Here is a 21,607-nt window from a genome sequence, read left to right as displayed (position 1 = left end):
TCAGCCACCCAGTCAGTCACGAGGGACCAGTGTGTGGTTGCACCTGTGTGTGTCATTTACGATAATACTGTGCATTAAAACTCACATTCATCTTCCAGCTGCCAGCTACTGGAGGAGGAGTGCAGGCCAGGAGGCTTTATGCGTTTCCTCCTTCTTTTTTCCATATGCTGTTACTTTTTTGGACAGAGTCTGGCTTCTTATTATTTCCTTATCCTTCCATCACGATCACTATGTCAAGCAGAACTGATTAGTCTGTGATCTGACATGTTCTAGCATCTCCTGAACTGACCAGCCTAGTGGAGGCATTGCAGTTAAAGCTCAAAAGGAAAAACATTAGAGTTTCAAGTCCTACTTCCCTGGCTGTTAGTTTAATACACGTACCCAACTATTTTTGTCTTACTGCCTTTAGGACTATCAACAAAATGAGTATCCAGTCAGTTCATGGCATGATAAAGAGAACAGGATATAGTGTTGGAGGAGGGACCCCGTTCATTCCTTTGACATTTGCTCAGTGGCGCATGAAGCCAAAACGGCCAGACCTTCAAGAACCAACTTTTGTTCTTCTGCCTCCGCCCGGCCCACATGCCCAGCGGCTAAACCCCGCCTCCAGCCTCGCCTCGTGGCCGGTGTTGGTTCATTCTGATGAATGGGGGATGAATTACTCTGAACTCAGATATTAGATCAGTCCATCTAGTCCGAGAAGGCAAATACAAATAAGATAAAAAAGACACACCACACACACACACACACACACACACACACACACACACACACACACACACACACACACACACACACACACACACACACACACACAGGTGTGTCAAGCTGATACACCTGTGACACTCTTCATGTAGACCTTTACAACACACAGCCAATAGTCATAGCCTGTTGACAGCTGTGTCGCTGCTACAGTACAATGCAACACTCCAATTACAGGAATCAGGATTTGAGAAAATAAGTACAGAACAAAAATAAAAAAGACTCAAAGAATATTCATTGCTTCATGTAAGGGTAACCCCCCATGTCCCCTAACATCATGAGGGAAAGAGACTGTGTTTGCAGTTCTTAACAAGATCATCTGTTGTTCAAGGAAGAGTAACATTCAAAAAGAACAAATCAGAAAAGCAGACAGACAGCAGAGACAGTTTCCTCTATTCTATCCCATGATACATTAGGCCTGTGTCGGACTATACTCAAAAGTCTATTTTACATCTTAAAGCTGGACTGAAACTGCACCTTCCCAGAGGACACAACAAAAGTGTTTCGGAGCTTCTGAACAAAATGCTATCAGAGTTTAATTTGTGGCACGTTTCGTGGTATGGAGCATTTGAATATAGGCAAAGCTGTCAGGGTTTGAGTTTTTGTGTGTCTAGTTTTCGGGTTATTTTTGCTGTTCTGTCCTCCCTGTCGTTAGTTTCCCTGGTGTGTCTAATTGTCTGATTGTGTTCACCTGTTGCCCTTGTGTTTCTCCTCCCCTGCCCGGCTGTTTCTCGTCTCGTGATTACCCCTCCCTGTATTTAGTCTTGTCTCTTCCTGTGTTCAGTGTTGGTTCATTTTTTGTCATTCATGTCTCCCTTCATGTTGGTCACAGTCCCTTTTTGTTTGGATGCTACCTTGTGCCTTGTACCTTTTCTTGGATTCTTGTTTTTTCAGCTTTTTGTGATTAAAGCTCGCCTTTTGTTCCATTTTGAATCCTGCTTCCTTCCTCATTCTGCATTTGGGTCCTAATTTTCCCCACCCTTGACAGAATGAACCAACCACATATGGACCCAGCAGATGATCCATTTGAAGTGGAGTTATATTCATTTACCTACTTGCTGGCTTTCAGCTATGGTGAATAGAGAGGAGCAACCAGTGCGGAGCAAACGAGGGCTGCCCTTGCAGAGGTGTACCAGAGGGCAACAGAGAAACCAGGGTTAGTGAAGTCAGTGGCGTAGCCAGGAATTATTGTGTGGGTGAGCCTGGAGAAATGTAGGTGGGCCAGGGGAAGACATATTAAGCGTGGGGTCTGAGCTGAAACTTCATTAATGATTTTAATGATTTTTTAATGCACTAATAGAACACAAGCATAAATTAACAGTGAAAATAAAAACATAGGCACGGCAGCCTCAGAATGTGTGTAAAACTGACAGGGATGGGTATCGTTAAGGTTTTAACTTTTATCGATAGCGCTTATCGATCCGGTCCTTTTAACCAGTGGTGTAGTGGGCGTTGGACGTGGGGGTACGCTGTACCCCCACTTATTTGAAGCATGATTTCTTTTTTTAATAGTCTAATACATCTAAAATCATTGCCAGTGTTATCAGTTGCAAGTGTGTGTTTGTTGTATTAATGACGAAAACATAATAGGCAGATTTCACAGTAATTATAATAAAAACGTAGCTCAACTTGATTTGAAGCGTGTGTGTGTGAGGGGCAGAACCGTGTCTGTAGGGTGACCAGGTGTCCCGCACTGTGCGGGACTGCACACACAGCATTTTTATTATTTGTCCCGCGTCCCACACATTGAGACTATGTCCCGCATTGGAGTGATAGTCGCGCAGAAATGTCGGATCGGTTCGCTGACAGCCGGCACCGCCCTTTATTATTATATTGTCTAAACGGCATCATGTAAGTTGCGCTGACAGGCGACACAGAGGTCTCCCAAGCTCACTCAAGGCAAAAGTTACTTTACTTACTATAAAAACTCACAGTAAAAAAATGCACTCCCTGTTCCATTGTCATGAACGTGGAATCTAACTATATCCAGAATAAGTTTTATTGGATCCAGGCTAGAAACATGTTTATTTCTGCTGTAAAGTTGGGCACTTTAACATGGGGGTCTATGGGAATTGCTCCTTTCTGCATCCATCCCCTGTCGGCCACTAGATGAACTGCAGTTTGTGGCACTTCCTTCTGGGCTTCCCGGCTCTGCGCTATGAAGCGCTGATTGACTGTGGGTGGACCAGACGTTCATGTGGGTGGGCCCAGGCCCACCCGGGCCCACCCACAGCTACGCCACTGAGTGAAGTTCTTACATGGCTGGATTATGGAATTCCTCCAGACATGCGTTTCCCGGCCTGCTAGCCCCAGGCATGCTAACCCCCTGCCTGCCACAGTTCCCAACATAGCTTCTTTCGAGAACGCTTTTAATGGGTCTCGTCTGGCTTTTGGAGGTCCACGGAGCCTCCAAAAGGCTCCTAAGAGAAGGACGCCCAGGTCCAGGCCTGAGCCCCTGCAGCCATGTTTCCGGTTCCAGCACCGGCCCCAGCAGCCATGGTTTTATCCCCAGTTCTGGCCCCAGCAGCCATGGTTCCGGCTCCTGAACCGACCCACAAAGCCATGGATCCGTGCACCAGTACCGGCCCACACAGCCATGCTTCCGTGCTCCATTACCTGGCTTACACAGCCAGGGTCCAGGCTTCTGTTCCGTCCCCAACAACCGTGGTTCCGGCTCCAGAACCGGCCCCAGTAGCCATGGTTTCGGCTCCAGTACTAGCTCTCCGGCCGACGCCAGCTCCCCGTGTCATGTCAGTGGTTCAGCCCACTCCAGCCCCTCGTGTCCTGTCGGCGTTCCGGCCGACCCCAGCTCCCCGTGTCCTGTCGGCGTACCGACCGACACAAGTCCCCTCTCAAGTCCTCTCTCAAGTCCCTTCTCAAGTTCCCTCTCAAGGCACCTCTCTAGTTCCGTCTCCAGTCACCTCTCGAGTTCCATTTCAAGTCTCCTCTCGAGTACCCTCTCGGGTCACCTCTCGAGTTCCCTCTCAAATCTCCTTTCAAGTCACCTCTCAAGTCCCTACCCAATGTCCTGGTCCGTTGGAGGTTTCACTGGGGGTCCTGCCAACTCCATGTCCTGTCTCGTTGGGGGTCCCGCCAACTACTCTTCTGTCGGGGGTCCTACCAACCCTATGTCCTGTGCCGTTGGAGGCCCCGCCAACAACTCTTCTGCCGGGGGTCCTGCCAACCCTATGTCCGGTGCCGTTGGAGGTCCAGCCGACACCTGTTTTGCCGGGGGTCCTGCCAACTCCATGTCCTGTGTCGTTGGGGGTTCCGCTGAGAGTCCTGCCAATCCCATGTCTTGTTCCGTTGGAGGTCCCGCCGTCACCTGTCTCGCCGGGGGTCCTGCCAACTCCTTGTCCTCTTCCGTGGGGGATCCTGCCGAAGCCTGTCCCACCGACTCCAGTTCCTGGCCGGCTGACACTGGGTCCTGCCCGGCCTCCGGAGCTGTCCCGTCAATGCCTTGCCCCCGGGCCGTCCGCTCGAGACCTCCACCATGGACTCTGCCTTGCCCCCGGGTCGTCCGCCCGAGAAACGCTCTAGGAACTATGCCTTTCCTGGGCTGTTGATCCAGACCCGTCCTCCGGACCCCCTCCACCCACCCAGTTTGAGATGTTTGACTTTGTGTAGGGACGTCTGCAATCCGTCCCTTGAGGGGGGGGGGGTTATGACTGGGTTTGAGTTTTTGTGTGTCTAGTTTTGGGATTATTTTGCTGTTCTGTCCTCCCTGTCGTTAGTTTCCCTGGTGTGTCTGATTGTGTTCACCTGTTGCCCTTGTGTTTCTCGTCTCGCGATTACCCCTCCCTGTATTTAGTCTTGTCTCTTCCTGTGTTCAGTGTTGGTTCATTATTTGTCGTTCATGTCTCCCTTCATGTTGGTCACAGTCCCTTTTTTGTTTTGGATGTTGCCTTGTACCGTTTCTTGGATTCTTGTTTTTTCAGCTTTTTGTGATTAAAGCTCGCCTTTTGTTCCATTTTGAAGCCTGCTTCCCTCCTCATTCTACATTTGGGTCCTATATTTCCCCACCCTTGACAAAAGCACTCAAGTTGCATTAGCTGATTGGCATCAGCTGCTGTAGTCATGCTTTATAATCACTGCATCAGAGTGAAGGTACTTCAAGCTGAATGGCAACATCCAATCATAACCATACAGAGTCGCCTTCATAAGGATATACTACACAGCTGATGTTTCACCTTGTTGGTGCTGTTGACTCCATTAAATCTCCCTTTTTAAAGATGTGTCTTTTTCTATCAAGTCCAACTAAATAAACAAATACAATTTGTATCTATGAATGGTTGATTTTTTTAATGTTAGTATGTCTGATTAAAAATTCAACTTCAGCCGATAATGGAAAACTGGATGAGACTGATGTTAAGTACAAATATTTATTCTTGGCATAAAGCTTTTTCATTGGTCTAATTCAAGTCATGGAATTACAAGTCACCCTTTCACAAATGAAACACAATCACAGTGCAAATATGATCAAATCACTTGATTTTTCCTGACTACAAATCTTCATGAGAACTGCTCAAAGTTCCATCAGATCAAACCCAAAGCCTTCCATTTAAACAATGAGCAGTGCACAGTAGACTATGGGAGAGTAATAGATGTAATGGTATGCCAGTATACAATATCAGGCAAGAGAAAGCAGCATTTTTGAAACCTCATTCGGGCATTTTAGGGTGAACTGTTTATAAATAGAATCACTTTGAAGGATATAGCCTCTCAAATCTGATAAAGAGCTTTACATTAACCTTTTTTGGCCAATTTGGGGGGTTCATTTGTTAAAAATGAATATGTCGGTCCAGCCAGCAAACATTGTCTCAAAATTATGATTTTCTTGTTTTGTTTGCAGTGTGACACTGTTATTATAGGAGCCTTATATCTGTGTCCAGTGCAGACAGTAACATTTCACTCAATGCTTGTAGGCCTATTTTTCAAGCTTTAATCATTACTCTACATATAAAAAATGTCAGAAAGTAAATTGTGAAAGTGCATTATGTACAACCGAGCACATTATCAGACTGCCTTTCTCAAAGCTATTACAGACGTGTCTCTTTTGTTCAGATTGAGTCATGTGCCTTCTCATCTCCTCACATCTCTCTCCTCCATCCTTTAATCACTCACTGCCTCCCCTGCTGTCCGCTGAGGGCTAGCAAATAAATCCTTCCTCCTGCTCCGTGCCACGTTTCGTGACATAACTCAAACACATCCACTCATTGGAGGGCTACCAATATCACTGGACCATCAGCCAATTTTTTGTCCCAAAACCTTTAACTTTGACCATTTGAATGTCAGAACATTCCAAAAATAGCCCTGAAATCACCATTCCTCTTAACTTAAAGGTTAAAGATTTCTCACACTGCCCAGGAGCTGTATTCACACAATTAGCCACGCTCATAAAACATAGACTTCATGTAATCAGGCAGGATTATTTATTTAACTTTTTTAGGCATTTCTACGGAGCCCTGGAGGGTTCATAGAGAGAAAAATAAATAAAACGTGGCCACGTTTTACTAAAGCGTGCGCACGAGTTACTAAAGCATGCGCACGAGTTACTAAAGCGTGCGCACGAGTTAATAAAGCGTGCGCACGAGTTAATAAAGCGTGGCCTCGTTTTGTGTGTGTGCGCGCGCACGTGTGTGTGTGTGTGTGTTTGTGTGGGGGGCGTTTGGGTGGGGGGCGGCATTTGTTTATGATAGTATCGTTCGTTCCGGTGTACTCCGGCAGGACTATCACATCGAGATTAAGATTAAACGAATTTCTTTCACTTGGGAATACACATATAACTATGGAGAACCAGATTTGTGTAAATTACTGTTCGTGGTCATTTGAAAACAAATGCCGGTGGTGTCGGACACACACAAACACACCGAGCACGCACACAGAGCGGAGCTGAGCGTGCACACACACACACACACACACACACACACACACACACACACACACACCATGCGCCCCGGTGACAGGACATCTCCTTCATAAAACGAGGCGGAATACTCTGGTAGTTCGATGTGTGTAGAGGTGTGTGTGGTTAAACGTAGCAGCCTCGATCTCTATTCAGCGGTTCTAATGAAGGGAAACACAATGAAGTAAACAGTAAAAGGCACAGCTCTTTGCAGCTGGTGCTGCTCTTCTCAGATTCTGCTGAGTTACACGTTACTGCCTCCAGAGCCCTGTACTACGGAGCCAGTTCAACAGACCCTGGATATGTTCGATTTACCCGGCTTAACTAGCCCTAACAAATGCAATGTCGATAAGCGGTCCTGCGAAGCTGGTTATCAACTCAGTAAATCAACCAGGGTTTCTCTGACCGGCTGAGAGCGCGTTCACGTGAAAGGGACGGGGTTAGCAACATTTGACCAATCACAAACATGGAGACGCGTGCTGACAGCGCAGTGTCATACTTCATGAATGAATAGTGTAAATAGCGAATCCTGCTTCGTAGCACAGGCCACTGGTGCCGCAGAGATTTCATAAAGTGAAGGAGGTTTTCCTTCTATAAAACAGCTGTGGGCAGCATATACTGTGAGTCACGGACAGGAATCCCTCAATATAAATAAAACAAGGCCAAGCTTTATTAACTCGTGCGCACGCTTTATTAAATCGTGCGCACGCTTTAGTTATTAAATCGTGCGCACGCTTTAGTAACTCGTGCGCACGCTTTAGTAACTCGTGCGCACGCTTTAGTAACTCGTGCGCACGCTTTAGTAAAACGTGGCCACGTTTTATTTATTTTTCTCTCTATGAACCCTCCAGGGCTCCGTACATTTCTGTGAAGCCGCTAATATTTTCAACAATGACGTTTTTGACAGTGATACTGGAATATATTGATTAAAGAGTCCTCTCCTACTGATGTTCAGGTGTATATCAGTAGTCTCTACTTTAAAGAGTCCTCTCCTGCTAATGTTCAGGTGTATATCAGTATGTACTGTCTTTCCTTTAAAGAGTCCTCTCCTGCTGATGTTCAGGTGTATATCAGTATGTAGTGTATTTCCTTTAAAGAGTCCTCACCTGCTGATGTTCAGGTGTATATCAGTATGTAGTATCTCTACTTTAAAGAGTCCTCTCCTGCTGATGTTCAGGTGTATATCAGTATGTAGTGTCTCTACTTTAAAGAGTCCTCTCCTGCTGATGTTCAGGTGTATGTCAGTATGTAGTGTCTCTACTTTAAAGAGTCCTCTCCTGCTGATGTTCAGGTGTATATCAGTATGTAGTGTCTCTACTTTAAAGAGTCCTCTCCTGCTGATGTTCAGGTGTATATCAGTATGTAGTGTCTCTACTTTAAAGAGTCCTCTCCTGCTGATGTTCAGATGTATATCAGTATGTAGTGTCTCTACTTTAAAGAGTCCTCTCCTGCTGACGTTCAGGTATATATCAGTATGTAGTGTCTCTACTTTAAAGAATCCTCTCCTGCTGATGTTCAGGTGTATATCAGTATGTAGTGCCTCTACTTTAAAGAGTCCTCTCCTGCTGATGTTCAGGTGTACATCAGTGTGTAGTGTCTCTACTTTAAAGAGTCCTCTCCTGCTGATGATCAGGTGTATATCAGTATGTAGTGTCTCTAGTTTAAAGAGTCCTCTCTGTTATGTATGTGTCACACCAGGTGTGACTGTGCCTTTAAGATGCCACCAGGGGTTTTGGGATGTGTGAACCGGATACTGTTAATGTTGTTGTATTGTCATAAGAGCGTGTGAAACAACGTGTTGAATAAACGGTCAACCTCCATGTCGTAGTCCATAATCAATATACAACATTGGCGACGAGGATTATGGATTCTCTACTCTCACCTCTATCCCCGTTCCTCGCACTGCCGGGCGAACCGCCGATTCCGTGGATTCGCTGGCTTGAGTCCTTCGAAACGTTCATAGTAGCCGCGGGGCTAGCTGAAGCTAACGGAGACAGGAAGAAAGCCCTGCTGATACACTCACTGGGCAGCGAGGGACAGCGGATTTTTCGGACTCTCGGACTAGCTCCGAAATATGCGGACTGTGTTACACTGCTCACTGGACACTTTGCTGCTCCACAAAATGTTATGCTCCGGCGGATTGTTTTTCGGCATCGCCGGCAACAGGCGGGTGAGTCCGTCCGCCATTACGTGGCTGATCTAAGGGGACTAGCCAGCCTCTGTAAATTCGGGGCGCTGGAAGATGAACTGATACGGGATCAGCTGGCTGAGCACACTAACAGCTCGACGCTCAGAGAAAAGTTGCTAATGATGACAGACAAGCTCACTCTGACAAGAGCAGTGGAGGTAGCTTTCCAGCTTGAGTCAGCAGCAGCATTAGCATCACAGCTAGCTCCCTCCTCCAGTTCTTTTCCCCACAGACCCATGCTACTAACTCAAATGGTGGCGCTACCCATGGGGCCTCCCGGGGAGGTTTTCCCTGAGGACAACTTTGAAGTGAACTTTGCAGCACGCCAGGGTACGGCAGCACGCCGGGCATGTGGTAATTGTGGCTCATCATCGCACCAGAGTCGAGCTCCGAACTGCCCCGCCAAGGGACAGAGGTGTCAACGCTGTGGCAGACAGGACAATTTCTCACGGGTCTGTCGCTCTGTTCCTGCAACCGACAGCCCACCTCCACGTACGCCTGGGCCGCACGCACCGACGACCATCCACTCAGTGTCAGCCATCTCCCAACCACTAAAGAGCTGCACCGTGGAGCTGGATGGGGTCTGCCTCCCGCTGCTGGTGGACACGGGGGCCTCCAAGTCGCTCCTGAATGTTTCCACGGTCCGGCGTCTCTTTCCGCTCCGAACACTCACCGCGGACACCGAGGATCTGTACGGGTATGGATACTCTAAAATAGGAATGGCGGGCACAATCTCCTTTGCTGTGCGTTACGGGACTAAGGCTCTCTCCACATTCACCTTTCAAGTGTCTCACCAGGGGGCCAACCTCATGGGTTTTGATTTGTTTTGTGAGTTGGGTTTCAGCCTTATGGGCAATTCTGGGACCGCCATCTTGTCTGTTGGCTCGCCGTGGCATCAGCGCTGGCCTGCTCTCTTCAGTGGTTTGGGCTGCCTCATCGCCTTTAACCACCAGCCCCTCCTCAAGCCTGATGTACACCCTGTGATTCAGCCCATACGCCGCCTGCCTCTCGCCCTGCGCGACGACGTCACAGCCGAGCTGCAAAAGCTCTTGAACGCGGGCATCATCGAACGCATCGATGCTTCCCCGTGGATTTCAAACCTGTTGGTGGTGAAGAAGAAGTCAGGGGGCCTGCGCCCGTGCATCGACCTCAGGCCGGTGAACAAGGCCGTGATACCTGACAGATATCCGCTGCCCACAGTGGAGGAGCTAGCCGCACAATTCTATGGCTCTTCCATGTTCACAAAACTAGACCTTCGCCAAGGCTACCTGCAGGTTCCGCGGCACCCTGACAGTCGCAGCCTTCGTGACGCATGTCGGAGTGTTTCACTACACCCGCATGTCCTTCGGCCTCAGCTCGGCCCCCAGCTGTTTCCAAAAGACCATGACCACCATCTTCGCCGGCATCCCGGGCGTGGTCACCTTCCTGGACGACATAGTGGTTCATGGTGCAACACCAGCCGTTCATGACGAACGCCTGGCGAGGGTGCTGGACGTCCTCGCCAAACACAACCTCACACTCAATGGGGAAAAGTGCACCTTTGCCGTCCCAGCCATCGAGTTCGTGGGGTTCTGCTTGACCGCTGGCGGCCTCAGCCCGCTACACTCCAACGTAGAGGCGGTGCTGCACCTGCCTGAGCCATCCTGTCCCGCTCAGATCTCTTCATTTCTGGGGATGACGGCCTACTACCTGCGTTTCCTTCCGCAGTACTCCTCGACCACCACCCCACTACGCGAACTCCTGAAACAGGACGCGGTCTGGGAGTGGACCCCAGCCTGCTCTGCCGCTATTCGCCAGCTCAAGACGCAGCTCACCTCAACGCTGGTACTCTCATTCTTTGACCTTGCAAGCCCCACGTTTGTTACCTGTGACGCGTCCAATACGGCAATAGGGGCGGTGCTGTCCCAGATCCAGGGGGGCACAGAGCGCCCGGTGGCATTCGCCTCTCGGTCCCTCAACTCGGCCGAGCAGAAATACTCGGTGGGGGAGCGGGAGGCCCTGGCCTGCGTCTGGGCATGCGAGCGGTGGCACATGTACGTGTATGGGCGACACTTTACGTTGCGTACTGACCATCAGGCTCTCACAGCTCTGCTTGCTACATCGGGGTCAGGGCACAAACCCCTGAGGATCTACCGCTGGTCAGAGAGACTCCTGCCGTACGACTTCACCACGGTGTTTACTCCCGGCAGGGAGAATGTGGTGGCTGACCTGCTCTCCCGCGCCACCCCCACCCCGGCGCCCGGCGCGGGCCCGGACGCAACAGTCAGAGTCAGAGCTCATACTCATGCTCCACGCCCCGCTTCAGGCCGCGGTTTCCCTGGAGGCGCTTCGGCTCGCGTCGGAGGAGGACCCCACACTCTCCCGGCTCCGCACTTACATCCGGGAGGGATGGCCTGCGAAGTTCCCGGAGGAGCTGGCGCCTTTTCATCGGGTCAAGGACGAGCTGACCTGCTGGAACAGTGTCTGCGTGGCCCGGGGCCTCCGCACATTCGTCCCCATCGACCTCAGGGCACGTGTATTGGCTATGGCGCACAAGGGCCACCTGGGTATCGTGAAGGTGAAACAGCGCTGCAGGGATTTGGTGTGGTGGCCGTGCATAGATCGAGATATAGAGACAATGGTGAAGGAGTGCAAGGCCTGCCTGGTCAGTGGGAAAACTTGCCCGCCACCCCCGACGCCCCTGCAGCCCTTGCAGTGGCCACGCGCGCCTTGGGAGCACATGCAGCTGGACATCTGTGGGGAACTCCATGGCTTCCCACACCATCAACGCTTCCTCTTGGTGGCCTACGACCTCCATTCGAAATGGCCAGAGGTGGTCTCCACAGGGTCTGTAACGGCTCGGGTGGTCACAGACTTCCTCTCCTCTCTGTTTGCTCGGTGGGGCAGTCCTAACGCCATCACTACAGATAACGGCCCACAGTTTGTCTCAACTGAGTTTGCCGCCTTTGTGGAAGAGAGGGGGATTAAACACATCCGTACAGCTTTCTACCACCCGCAAGCAAATGGGGGGGTGGAAAGGTTCAACCAAACCCTAAAGAAGGGGATCAGAGCACACCTGGCAGATGGTCTTCCGTTCTCAGCCGCGCTGCTCCGCACCCTGCTTCAATACCGGGCGACGCCGCATTCAACTACCAGCAGCTCGCCAGCCCTCTTGATGATGGGCCGTGAGCTACAGCTCCCTTTGGATCGGCTACGGGCCCCGGCGGCCGTCACGCCAACAGCTGCACCCTGCCAGAGCGCCAAGGTCGCAGAGGCTCAGCGTCGCATGAAGCAGCGGTTTGACAAGCGACAGAGGGTGAGAGCGCCTTCCTTCACAGTGGGGGACTGGGTCAGGATTCACCGTCCTAACCGGGACCATAAGCTGCTATCCTTCTGGACGGCACCGATGAAGGTCACCGCTCAACTGGGGTCAGCCACCTTTCGTCTGGCCGACGGATCACGGTGGCATGCAAGCCGGCTTCGGAAGGTGGCACCGCCCCTCATCGGGGACCCAGGGCCCAGAGAGGACAGGGACTTTGCTTTACCCGACGAGCAGGGTCCAGCTGAGTTCCCACCTGACCCGGTTGAGCCAGTAGTTCGTCCCGAAGCTCATCCGGCCCGTGTCCGGGTCAGACCAAGATACTTGAAGGACTATATTATGAGCCTGTGACTCTCAGGGGTAATGTTCAGAGCATAGCCTGTTACGTGGCAGAATAATCCACATGGCTATGCTGGTGATTGGCAGTCTACCCAGTTCATCTAGAGTAGATCAAAAGTTAATGGGGTTTCTTGAAGGGGGGAGGTAAATGTTATGTATGTGTCACACCAGGTGTGACTGTGCCTTTAAGCTGGCACCAGGGTTTTGGGATGTGTGAACCGGATACAGTTAATGTTGTTGTGTTGTCATGAGAGCGTGTGAAACAACGTGTTGAATAAACGGTCAACCTCCATGTCGTAGTCCATAATCAATATACAACACTCTCCTACTGATGTTCAGGTGTATATCAGTATGTAGTGTCTCTACTTTAAAGATTCCTCTCCTGCTGATGTTCAGGTGTATATCAGTATGTAGTGTCTCTACTTTAAAGAGTCCTCTCCTGCTGATGTTCAGGTGTATATCAGTATGTAGTGTCTCTACTTTAAAGAGTCCTCTCCTGCTGATGTTCAGGTGTATATCATTATGTAAAGTCTCTACTGTGACATGTCTCAATGCTTTAATGTTCAAAAAGCTCTTTATTTTTCTCATACTGTCTGTGCTGCAGCACCTGTTTTCACCCTCTGTCTGAAACCAGAGCCCAGTCTGCTCTGATTGGTTAGCTGGCCGGCTCTGTTGTGATTGGTCAAACGCTTACTGATGTCCCGCCCCTTAGACTTTCACGTACAATGCTTTGGGGCACTAGCCAATAGAAGCGCAATTGTTACATGTGATGTCACTATGTTACGGAAGTAAACAAAGTAGTAACAAACCGCTTACCAAACAGAAGACTCAGTTGTTTGATAAAAACGTTGGCAAACCCTGGATTATGTTTAACACGGTTCTTCAGTCAGATCAATTCTTCCTTTTCTGCAATATATGTGCCGACAAGTATGCTTTGGTAAGTAAGCTCATTAAAGTCAAGTTAGGGAATAATTGAATGGCAAGGTTAACGTTACACAACAAAAACAGTTTTAAGGGTAAGAGAAATATTTATGTTCTGGTTGAAATGTGAAATGCAGGTCAGCGGTGGGACACAAACTTTGCGAGAAGAATCTGCTGTACTGAGTCCATCTGCCATGCCCACTTCATCTCTTAACCATCCACCTGCCTAAAGAGTCAAAGTTCCTGAGGAGGCTCTAAACATTTGAGTTACATTTTGATGTGCAGATTGTTATGGATGCATCTAGAGATATTGGGCCCAAGGTATTGACTAAATGTGACATGATGTCTGGCTGAATAAGACAAAGTGGCAATTCACTCGATTATAAAGCCACCTCAGGGGACCCCAGAGGAAACTAGAGAATGCAATTCCTGAAGAAATTGCTAGTTGGAATGCTTTATGCTGAAAAGCTGATGCTAAACTGCTATGCTGAAATGTAATGTGTAAGAAGAAAGTGAAGAATTTAGATTGAAATGATACATGAACACTGGGGGCTTGAATGTGTGATGAGAGAAGAAAAGAAAGTAAAAAGGCTTGGAAAAGCAGCAGAATATTTTAACTGCAAACTTCTGAACTAACTTGATGGCGAATGATCTGTCGCTAAGGCAACGGCATTTGATGACACCCCATAATACGCTTCGATGCGTTGATGGCTGCATCGTTACCAAACCTGTGAAGTCTTGGGGCTTTTGGAGCATTTTCACTGAAGTTATGAGAAAGCCGTGTTTCATGGCGAGCATTGTGTTGCCATGGCAACGGCATTTGAAGAAATCTCAAAACTGTCGCGTAGATGTCTTCACGGCTGGACTGTTGGCACACATGTGAAGTTTGAGCACTTTTTAAACATTTTCATAGGAGTTATAGCGACATCATGTTTCATGGCGAGGGATGCGTTTCCATGGAAACGGCATATGGTGAGATCTCAGATTTGGCGTAGAGCTGTTGAGGCATGGACCGGTGATATACAAGTGAATATTGGGGGACGATTGGAGCGTGTTGATGGTACTTACAGCGACATCCTGTTTCATGGCGAATGATCCGTCGCCATGGCAACGACATTTGATGACACCCCATAATACGCTTAGATGCATTGATGGCTGCATCGTTACCAAACCTGTGAAGTTTTGGGGCGTTTGGAGTATTTTCACTGAAGTTCTGAGAAAACCGTGTTTTATTACATTACTCTCTCTCTTCTCTTGATCGCCCTCTCTCTCTTCTCTCTCTCTTCTCTTGACCTTCGTCATATGATGATGACACCCCATAATTGACGTAGAGCTGTTGAGGGCAGGACCATTAACCTCTATCTGAAGTCTGCTGCTCTGAGCATGTCAGTTGGAGTGATGACATCATCATGTTCCATTACACAGGTGTTTATATTTGAGCTAACGAGCTCTGTAGAGATCACAGGTTTCCATTGTTCCGAATGAGAGATAAACCTCTTACATGTGAACGTTTTGTGGAAGAACCGTAACAGATATCTGTGAAATTTCAAAACGTGAAGCATGTCAAGGAAGTTGAGTATCTGAAGTGTAACTTTTGTGTACTTTTGGGTTAATAATGTGGCCTTTTTGGCAGTGTAACTAAAGGTGTGCGGCTGCTACCGTGAGGAAATATCTGCCTGAAATTACAATGGGCTTTAATGGAGGCATGTTGAACGTTTTTGTCACTTCATGCCCTCAAGATCAGTGCTTGAATTGGGCCGGTACTCACCGGTACGCAGTACCGGCACTTCTGATTTTTACCCATGTGGTACCGGCACTTCTTACTGAAGGTGCCGGTACTCAGTAAAATGCTGGTACTCAGCCGCCGGCAATATACGTATATATTGTAAACGCCACGCAGCGCAAATGTGGGTCTGACTCTGCCTCACAGAGGGTGACTGGCTGTCTACATGACGTGGCCTGCCGACATTGCCACTTTCATACAGATCATACTAATGCCCTCGATTGGTCTCTGTGTGTCATTCAAGCTCGGGAGGGTGTGTGTTGGTGTATGTGTGGCGCGAGCGAGCGAGAAAGCGCGCGCACCGGTTACGTGTATTGTTGTTAGCATCTGGTGGTAGCTAGCTGCGCTAACGGATATAAGGAGCTTTTTCAACAACAAGGTGGAGGGAGAGTCCTTTGCTGTCAGACTGAGAGGCTGATAACTACAGCTCTGGTGAGGTAAATTACTCTCTGAGTCTTTAGATAGTTAACTTAGTTTAAGTTATCTCAGTGGGTCTCAAACGGTTCGGTCACCATTTATGTAAACACATATTTCCATTTGAGGGGGTAGTGATTAGTAAAATATGCATGAATAATACAAACAAAATGTTAACTAGGTGAAAAAAGGTAAGATAAACTTGTTGAGAGCTAAAACTAGTCTTTGCTGTTGCCTCAAAGAGGAGCAGGTGGAGAGGAGGGAGACAGGAGAGGCCGATTCAGGAGCCCAGACACACTCACAACTATAAATGAACCAAAAACAAATAAATAAACAAGTTTCAATGTTTTTTCATATTGGATATTGTATGTTTTTGGTTATGGCCATGTACTTATGATTTTATGATTATTTAAATGTATACATTTTTGTTTCATATGGGTGTAGTCTCTTTATTTCCCCCTCAAAATGCACCAGATTGATGCCTTTAAGTCCAACATTTAAAAAAAAATCTTACCGGGGGAGCATGCCCCCGGACCCCCCTATAGGATTTGAGGCCCGGCCCCACTGTTCCCAAATAGATTTGCAATTTTTTTTAAATAGTAACCCATCTCCATATGTTTCTTTTTGGGTAGTAGATTTAAACTAGAGGGCTATCACTTTGTGCAGCAACGCTATTGACAAATAAATCCAGCAAAATGGCACAAAAAACTGGTAGTGGCCTCAGGGACGAGGAGTCATTTAACCAGCCAGTAGGAGTCAAGCTTTACTTTCTTTTATATCCATAAAGAAAAAGTAAATCTGTTTACAGTTGTTTCATTATGGATGTTGAGAGGTATCCATATATCTCTTCATTTTGCTCTCAAATTGCACCAGATTGATGCATCTAACTTCAATATTTTAAAAAAAATGTTCCCGGGGGAGCATGCCCCCGGACCCCCCTAGACTAGAGGGTGTCAGGTCCACTCCCCACTTATAAAAATAGCACTTTACCACTGCACCCCCTCTAATCTCAGATGCACCCTGAGTCATTTTGTTTAAGTACAGTGAGCCTTTCTAAAATATACAGTAAAGAGACAAACCCACCAGCATTATAGGATATACTATGACTTTGTGCGAAATACTTGTTGCTGATTTAGAGTACTGGCACCTTTTTTATTCCAATTCAAGCACTGCTCAAGAGGCATTTTGTTTAATTATTTTTGCTTAATTATTTGTCATTTTTCAAGCTACGAGATGTTTTCCTACGTTTGTCATAATAAATTATGTCTCAGGAATGTAGGGTTTGGGAATTATGGCAGTTTGAAAAAAAATATGAAGGCAAATTTCAAGATTTCCTACCCTCTAGCTGTGACATTACGCACTCTAGTTCATGTTAAAATCTGAAGAAAACCTCTAAAACAAGGTCTGAAGAATGTTTAATATCTCTAAAAGTAAGAATCAGATTTAAAAGTTGTTTTACGATGTGTAACATTTTAAAGTTGGAATGAGGTTTCTGAGTGAAATTATGAATGAACAGTTAGCAGTTGAAGTCGCATGAAGATTTGTTTTTGAAGATGTTCTCCATTGACTTCAATGTTAAAAATGTGATGTATTATGGGATGTATCTCTGGAATTATGAAAGTTATGAATGAGAAAAGTAATAGCCATCGATTCCCGACCAAGCTGAACGTTTTGATGTTCGAACTGAGTTTCTGCGATGTTCAATGCGGGAGGAGAAGCGCGGCAAAATACCGGCGGAATAATAATAAACTTTAAGTCCGTAGAATAACAGTTAGTTGGAATGCTGTTAACAGCGGAACCTCAGTCCTTCTGCAGAGAGGGAGTGAAGGATGCTGGGAGGCAGCTGTAATCTCTGAACTCCTGTTACTGAGGATTCTGGGACCAAACCGGGCCAGCTGTGTTCTGCCTGACCCAAGCAACAACCATCCATCCTCATCAGGCCCCCTCACCTGAGACAACTCCCCTCTCAGCCTGTCAGCCTCTTCACTCCCCTTTATTCTCCCCTACTGTGTCTATTTTCTTTCATCCATTCATCACTCACAACCCATCTATTCCTCTCATCCTCTGCACAGCGGGCTATAACTACCTGGCTCTCCGACCTATTTCCACACAGAACCCATTACCCCACCCCTTTTTTATCTTCATCCGCCAATTCAATCCATCCAGTGAGCCATCCAGACAAATATTCAGCGCCTGCTTGCCTTTTTCTATTTCAGCTCATCACAGGGTTCCATCGCCACTCTGAAGCAGGATTATCGTCAGAAAGACGTTTCGCCAGTGTGGGTTGAAGCACACAGAGCTATAAAGCGTTTCCATCTCTACAAAAGCCAACAGTGGATGGTTAATTTTATTTTTTTTCACACCTTAAGGCACAAACAGCCCACGCCCCGCTGTTGAACACCATAAGCGGGATTGCATAAGGGCCATAACTAGCAGAGAGGAGGCTGGGGGATATTCGCCGCTCTGGAGAATGGAGGAGGATAAGGCAGGAGATACCCACCCCAACATCTTCTCTGCTTCATTGGCTTCCCACGACTGGCTCAGTATCAGCCCACTATCAGCCTGGAGAGGGAAAGATTGGTGGTGGCTCAGAGGAGGAGGAAGACTGAGAGAAAGACCACTGGCTGATTAGGGGAAGTGACTGAGAGAGAAGGAAGAGTGAGATGGTGGAAAGGTTAGGGGGAGAGAGGGAGCAGAGAAATGTTCCTTCCCTCTGGCCATAGTCCTGATGAAGCCAGGATAGACATGTCAGGCCGCATCCTCTCTGCCGGGGAAAGTGGGGGGAGGCGGGATCAAGCAGCAGACAATTAGACCTCAAGCCACAGGCCAGTATTCCATCCCCAGCACTTCTCCTTATATCTTCCTCTTTTGTCTCACTTTACATCACCCCCTCCCCCCCACCCCCCCCCCCCCCCCCCCCTTCTGAGAAGCCCCAGGGCTATCCGGTATCAGCACTTCATTTTCCTCTGTTTCCACAGGTTTCCCGAAGGCCGATCGAGTGTCTCTCCCCGGACCGGGGGGATGGAATATGGTTTCGACCTCGCAAGGTCACCGAGCTGGCTTCCATCAGATGAAACCCTAAACCTTCCATTTGCCTCCTTCTGTCCCTCTTTATTTCCTCTACTTTAGCCAAAGCACTTTACTTGCTTTCGGCCCAATGACACGCAATTATCTTCACTTTCCGCAAATCATACACATTTCCACCGGCTTGATCGCTACTGCATATGCCATTTCTGTCATTTCACTGAAAGCGTGCTATATTCCAAGGGTGACCTTGTGAGGTCAGATAAAACAAATACACTTTTCTTTGTTGAAGGCAAAGCTTTTTTTCCGTGATTGTTTGACAGAGAAGCCCAGATAATCGTTCATCTCAGCACTTCGATGCTTTTTAAGTTGATTTGTGAACCATGATGTCATCCCCTTAGAAAATAGGCGTTATTTATTTTGTTAAATAGCCGTAAATAGGAGTAATATATATTTTTTTGCTTAATAACCATTAAAGCTTTCCTACTCACCATTCATCTCAGCGTTTTTTCCACTCTCTTTTATGCTGGGTAAACAGTTTTCCAGGTAAACTCCATTGTGATAGCAGCTATCCCCCTCACTGAGCAGTGGTGGGGGCTCCCAGCAGGTACAGCGAGTCTGCATGATGCCACAGGGCCTGCTGGAGGTGCTGGAGGCCAGGCAGTCCTCCAGCCACTGGCACAGCATCTGACAGGCCGCCATGCTGGGGTTTCGCTTCCCGACCACCAGGTACTCAGTTTTGAAATCCCCATCACCATCCTTCATGGTCTTTCCCGCCCGAGGAAGACCCTTCCTCATCTGGAGGAACTGCTTTCCCGCTTCCAGGAATGCCACGGGGGCCGAGGCGTCGCACAGCTTCACCACCTCGTCAAAGCTCTCCATGCCCAGGTAGGTGCGCGTTGTTTCCAGGAAGGACTCGTACTGGAAGGTGCGCAGCTGTGACGGCACACAGTGCTCCGTAGGTTTGGTGACCTTGAGGAAGATGGTGTAGCGCCGTGGGTCGGGGTTCTGCAGAGTCCAGGAGCAGGGCATGCTGGGCAACGTTGACGATGACAGGAAGAAGCCGAAAAAGCGGCTCTGGACTAGGGTGGAGCAAGAGTCAGACTCCGGGCCTGAGGGGGCCGCGTAGCAGCAACCCTCCATCAGCAGCATAGGGGCCAGATACAGGAGCAGGGCCAGGAGGGGCCGTCTGGAGGGGCCGCTAATTTGAGAAACAACACTTCTCATGGTGCACAGATGAAGGGGGGGGAGGTATCACAGGCTGGTGGCTGCTTTCTGACTTTGGAGGACTCTACTGCCAGCTCTGCAGGGCACAGAAAGAATAGAGGGTGTAGAGGAACAGGTTGAGGGGGGGGTAGGTGCTCTCAGAGGTCCAGTGATCGGCCCATGGCTGCATCGGTCAAACCGAGATTCACAAGAACCTGCGAAATGAAAGAGACAGACATTGAATTAGAGTTTGTATCTCATCAGACGACAGAACGGTATTACACTGATTCTCTTAATCTCTGCAAATCAGCTGGTATTATTTGCTCTGTAAACCCACAGCAGCCACTGGAGAACAACAGGAAGATGAAGCAGATGGAGGCAGACAGACAGCAGTTGAGTTAAGTTTTTCTTCTCTGTGCGAGTTCAGATTGGTCTTCTCCTGAGAGAATGTCTGCTCACAGATTGCATCTGCTAGCTTAATTGGTCCAATTACAAGACTATTAATTACCAAAGCACAACACATGCAGCCATTCATTACTCCAATGTATCAGGGGTGAGACAACACCATGATCAATAGTCCTTTCTGTTTTTGCTTATTAAAGCCAAAATAATGAGAAGATGTCTTGCTTTAAATACAGATTCATAACTTACTGTAGCTGTTTATTTAGTGATTTTTCTGGTTTCCTGTATTACACAGCTCTTGGACATTACATGAAGGGCTGCTTCCCGTAGAGCACTTTTGCTGATTGAAGCTATAATTCATGTTTTTTTATTTAAAACGCTATGACGCACAAAATAGTTTTACGATAAACAATATAATTAAAATACACACTTTCTGTTAGCTCTTGTAGTGAGCAAAAGATAATGTAATACAAAATTATGTATACTAAAAATAAAGCAGATTGATTAGTGCAGATATGAACTAAAAAGAACATAATATAATGAGAAGCAGGATAAATGATCTTCACAGCTAAAAAGCTCAAGGTTGGGGAAATTAGAAGAAAAGCTCATTTGACTTGAACATAGGTGTATATGAAAGGAAATGAAAGAGGTCACTCACATTGTTCTGTCTACAGCGCTTTGTGGCCATTAGCTGTGTGGAGAATTATAACCCTTGTATCCTGTTCTTAACTTGCAATAGAGTACAAATAAACAAATGTAGATCTGTGCAGTGGGTATTTCAATTAACTACAGGGGTCCCTCAGGGCTCTGTTCTTGGTCCCCTCCTCTTCTCCTTGTACACAAACTCGCTCGGGTCTGTCATTAGCCCGCATGGTTTTTCATACCACTGCTACGCTGACGACACCCAACTAATTCTGTCCTTTCCCCGCTCAGAGACCCAGGTCGTCGCACACATCTCTGCTTGCCAAGCAGACATCTCTCGGTGAATGTCTGCTCATCACCTTAAGCTCAACCTTGACAAGACTGAACTGCTTTTCCTTCCGGGAAAAGATTGTCCCACTCTTGACCTAACAATCAACATCGGCACCTCTGTTGTTTCCCCGACTCAGACTGCAAGGAATCTGGGTGTGATCCTAGATAGCAAACTGTCCTTCACTGCAAACATTGCTGCTACAACCCGCTGCTGCAGATACACGCTTTACAACATCAGGAGGATACGTCCCCAGCTGACCCAGAAATCAGCGCAGGTTCTGGTCTCGTTATCTCACGCCTAGACTACTGCAACTCCCTCCTGGCTGGTCTACCTGCATGTGCCATCCGACCTCTGCAGCTCATCCAGAATGCAGCGGCTCGTCAGGTCTTCAA

General features: G+C 47.9%; 1 protein-coding gene across 1 annotated transcript in view; it reads right to left on the bottom strand.

The window, feature by feature from the left end:
* The window catches only part of adgrb1a (adhesion G protein-coupled receptor B1a), a 247,092-nt gene that overhangs the window by 141,538 nt on the left and 83,947 nt on the right, over positions 1–21,607 (bottom strand). Inside the window, exon 2 of the mRNA XM_079640839.1 lies at positions 19,126–20,055. Coding sequence (XP_079496965.1) covers positions 19,126–19,861 — 736 coding nt within the window. The 5' untranslated portion in view covers positions 19,862–20,055. The remainder of the gene's footprint in view (positions 1–19,125; positions 20,056–21,607) is intronic.

Source organism: Notothenia rossii (assembly GCF_949606895.1).
Source record: "Notothenia rossii genome assembly, chromosome: 7".
NCBI lineage: Eukaryota > Metazoa > Chordata > Actinopteri > Perciformes > Nototheniidae > Notothenia > Notothenia rossii.
This window is presented reverse-complemented; position numbering and strand designations above follow the sequence as displayed.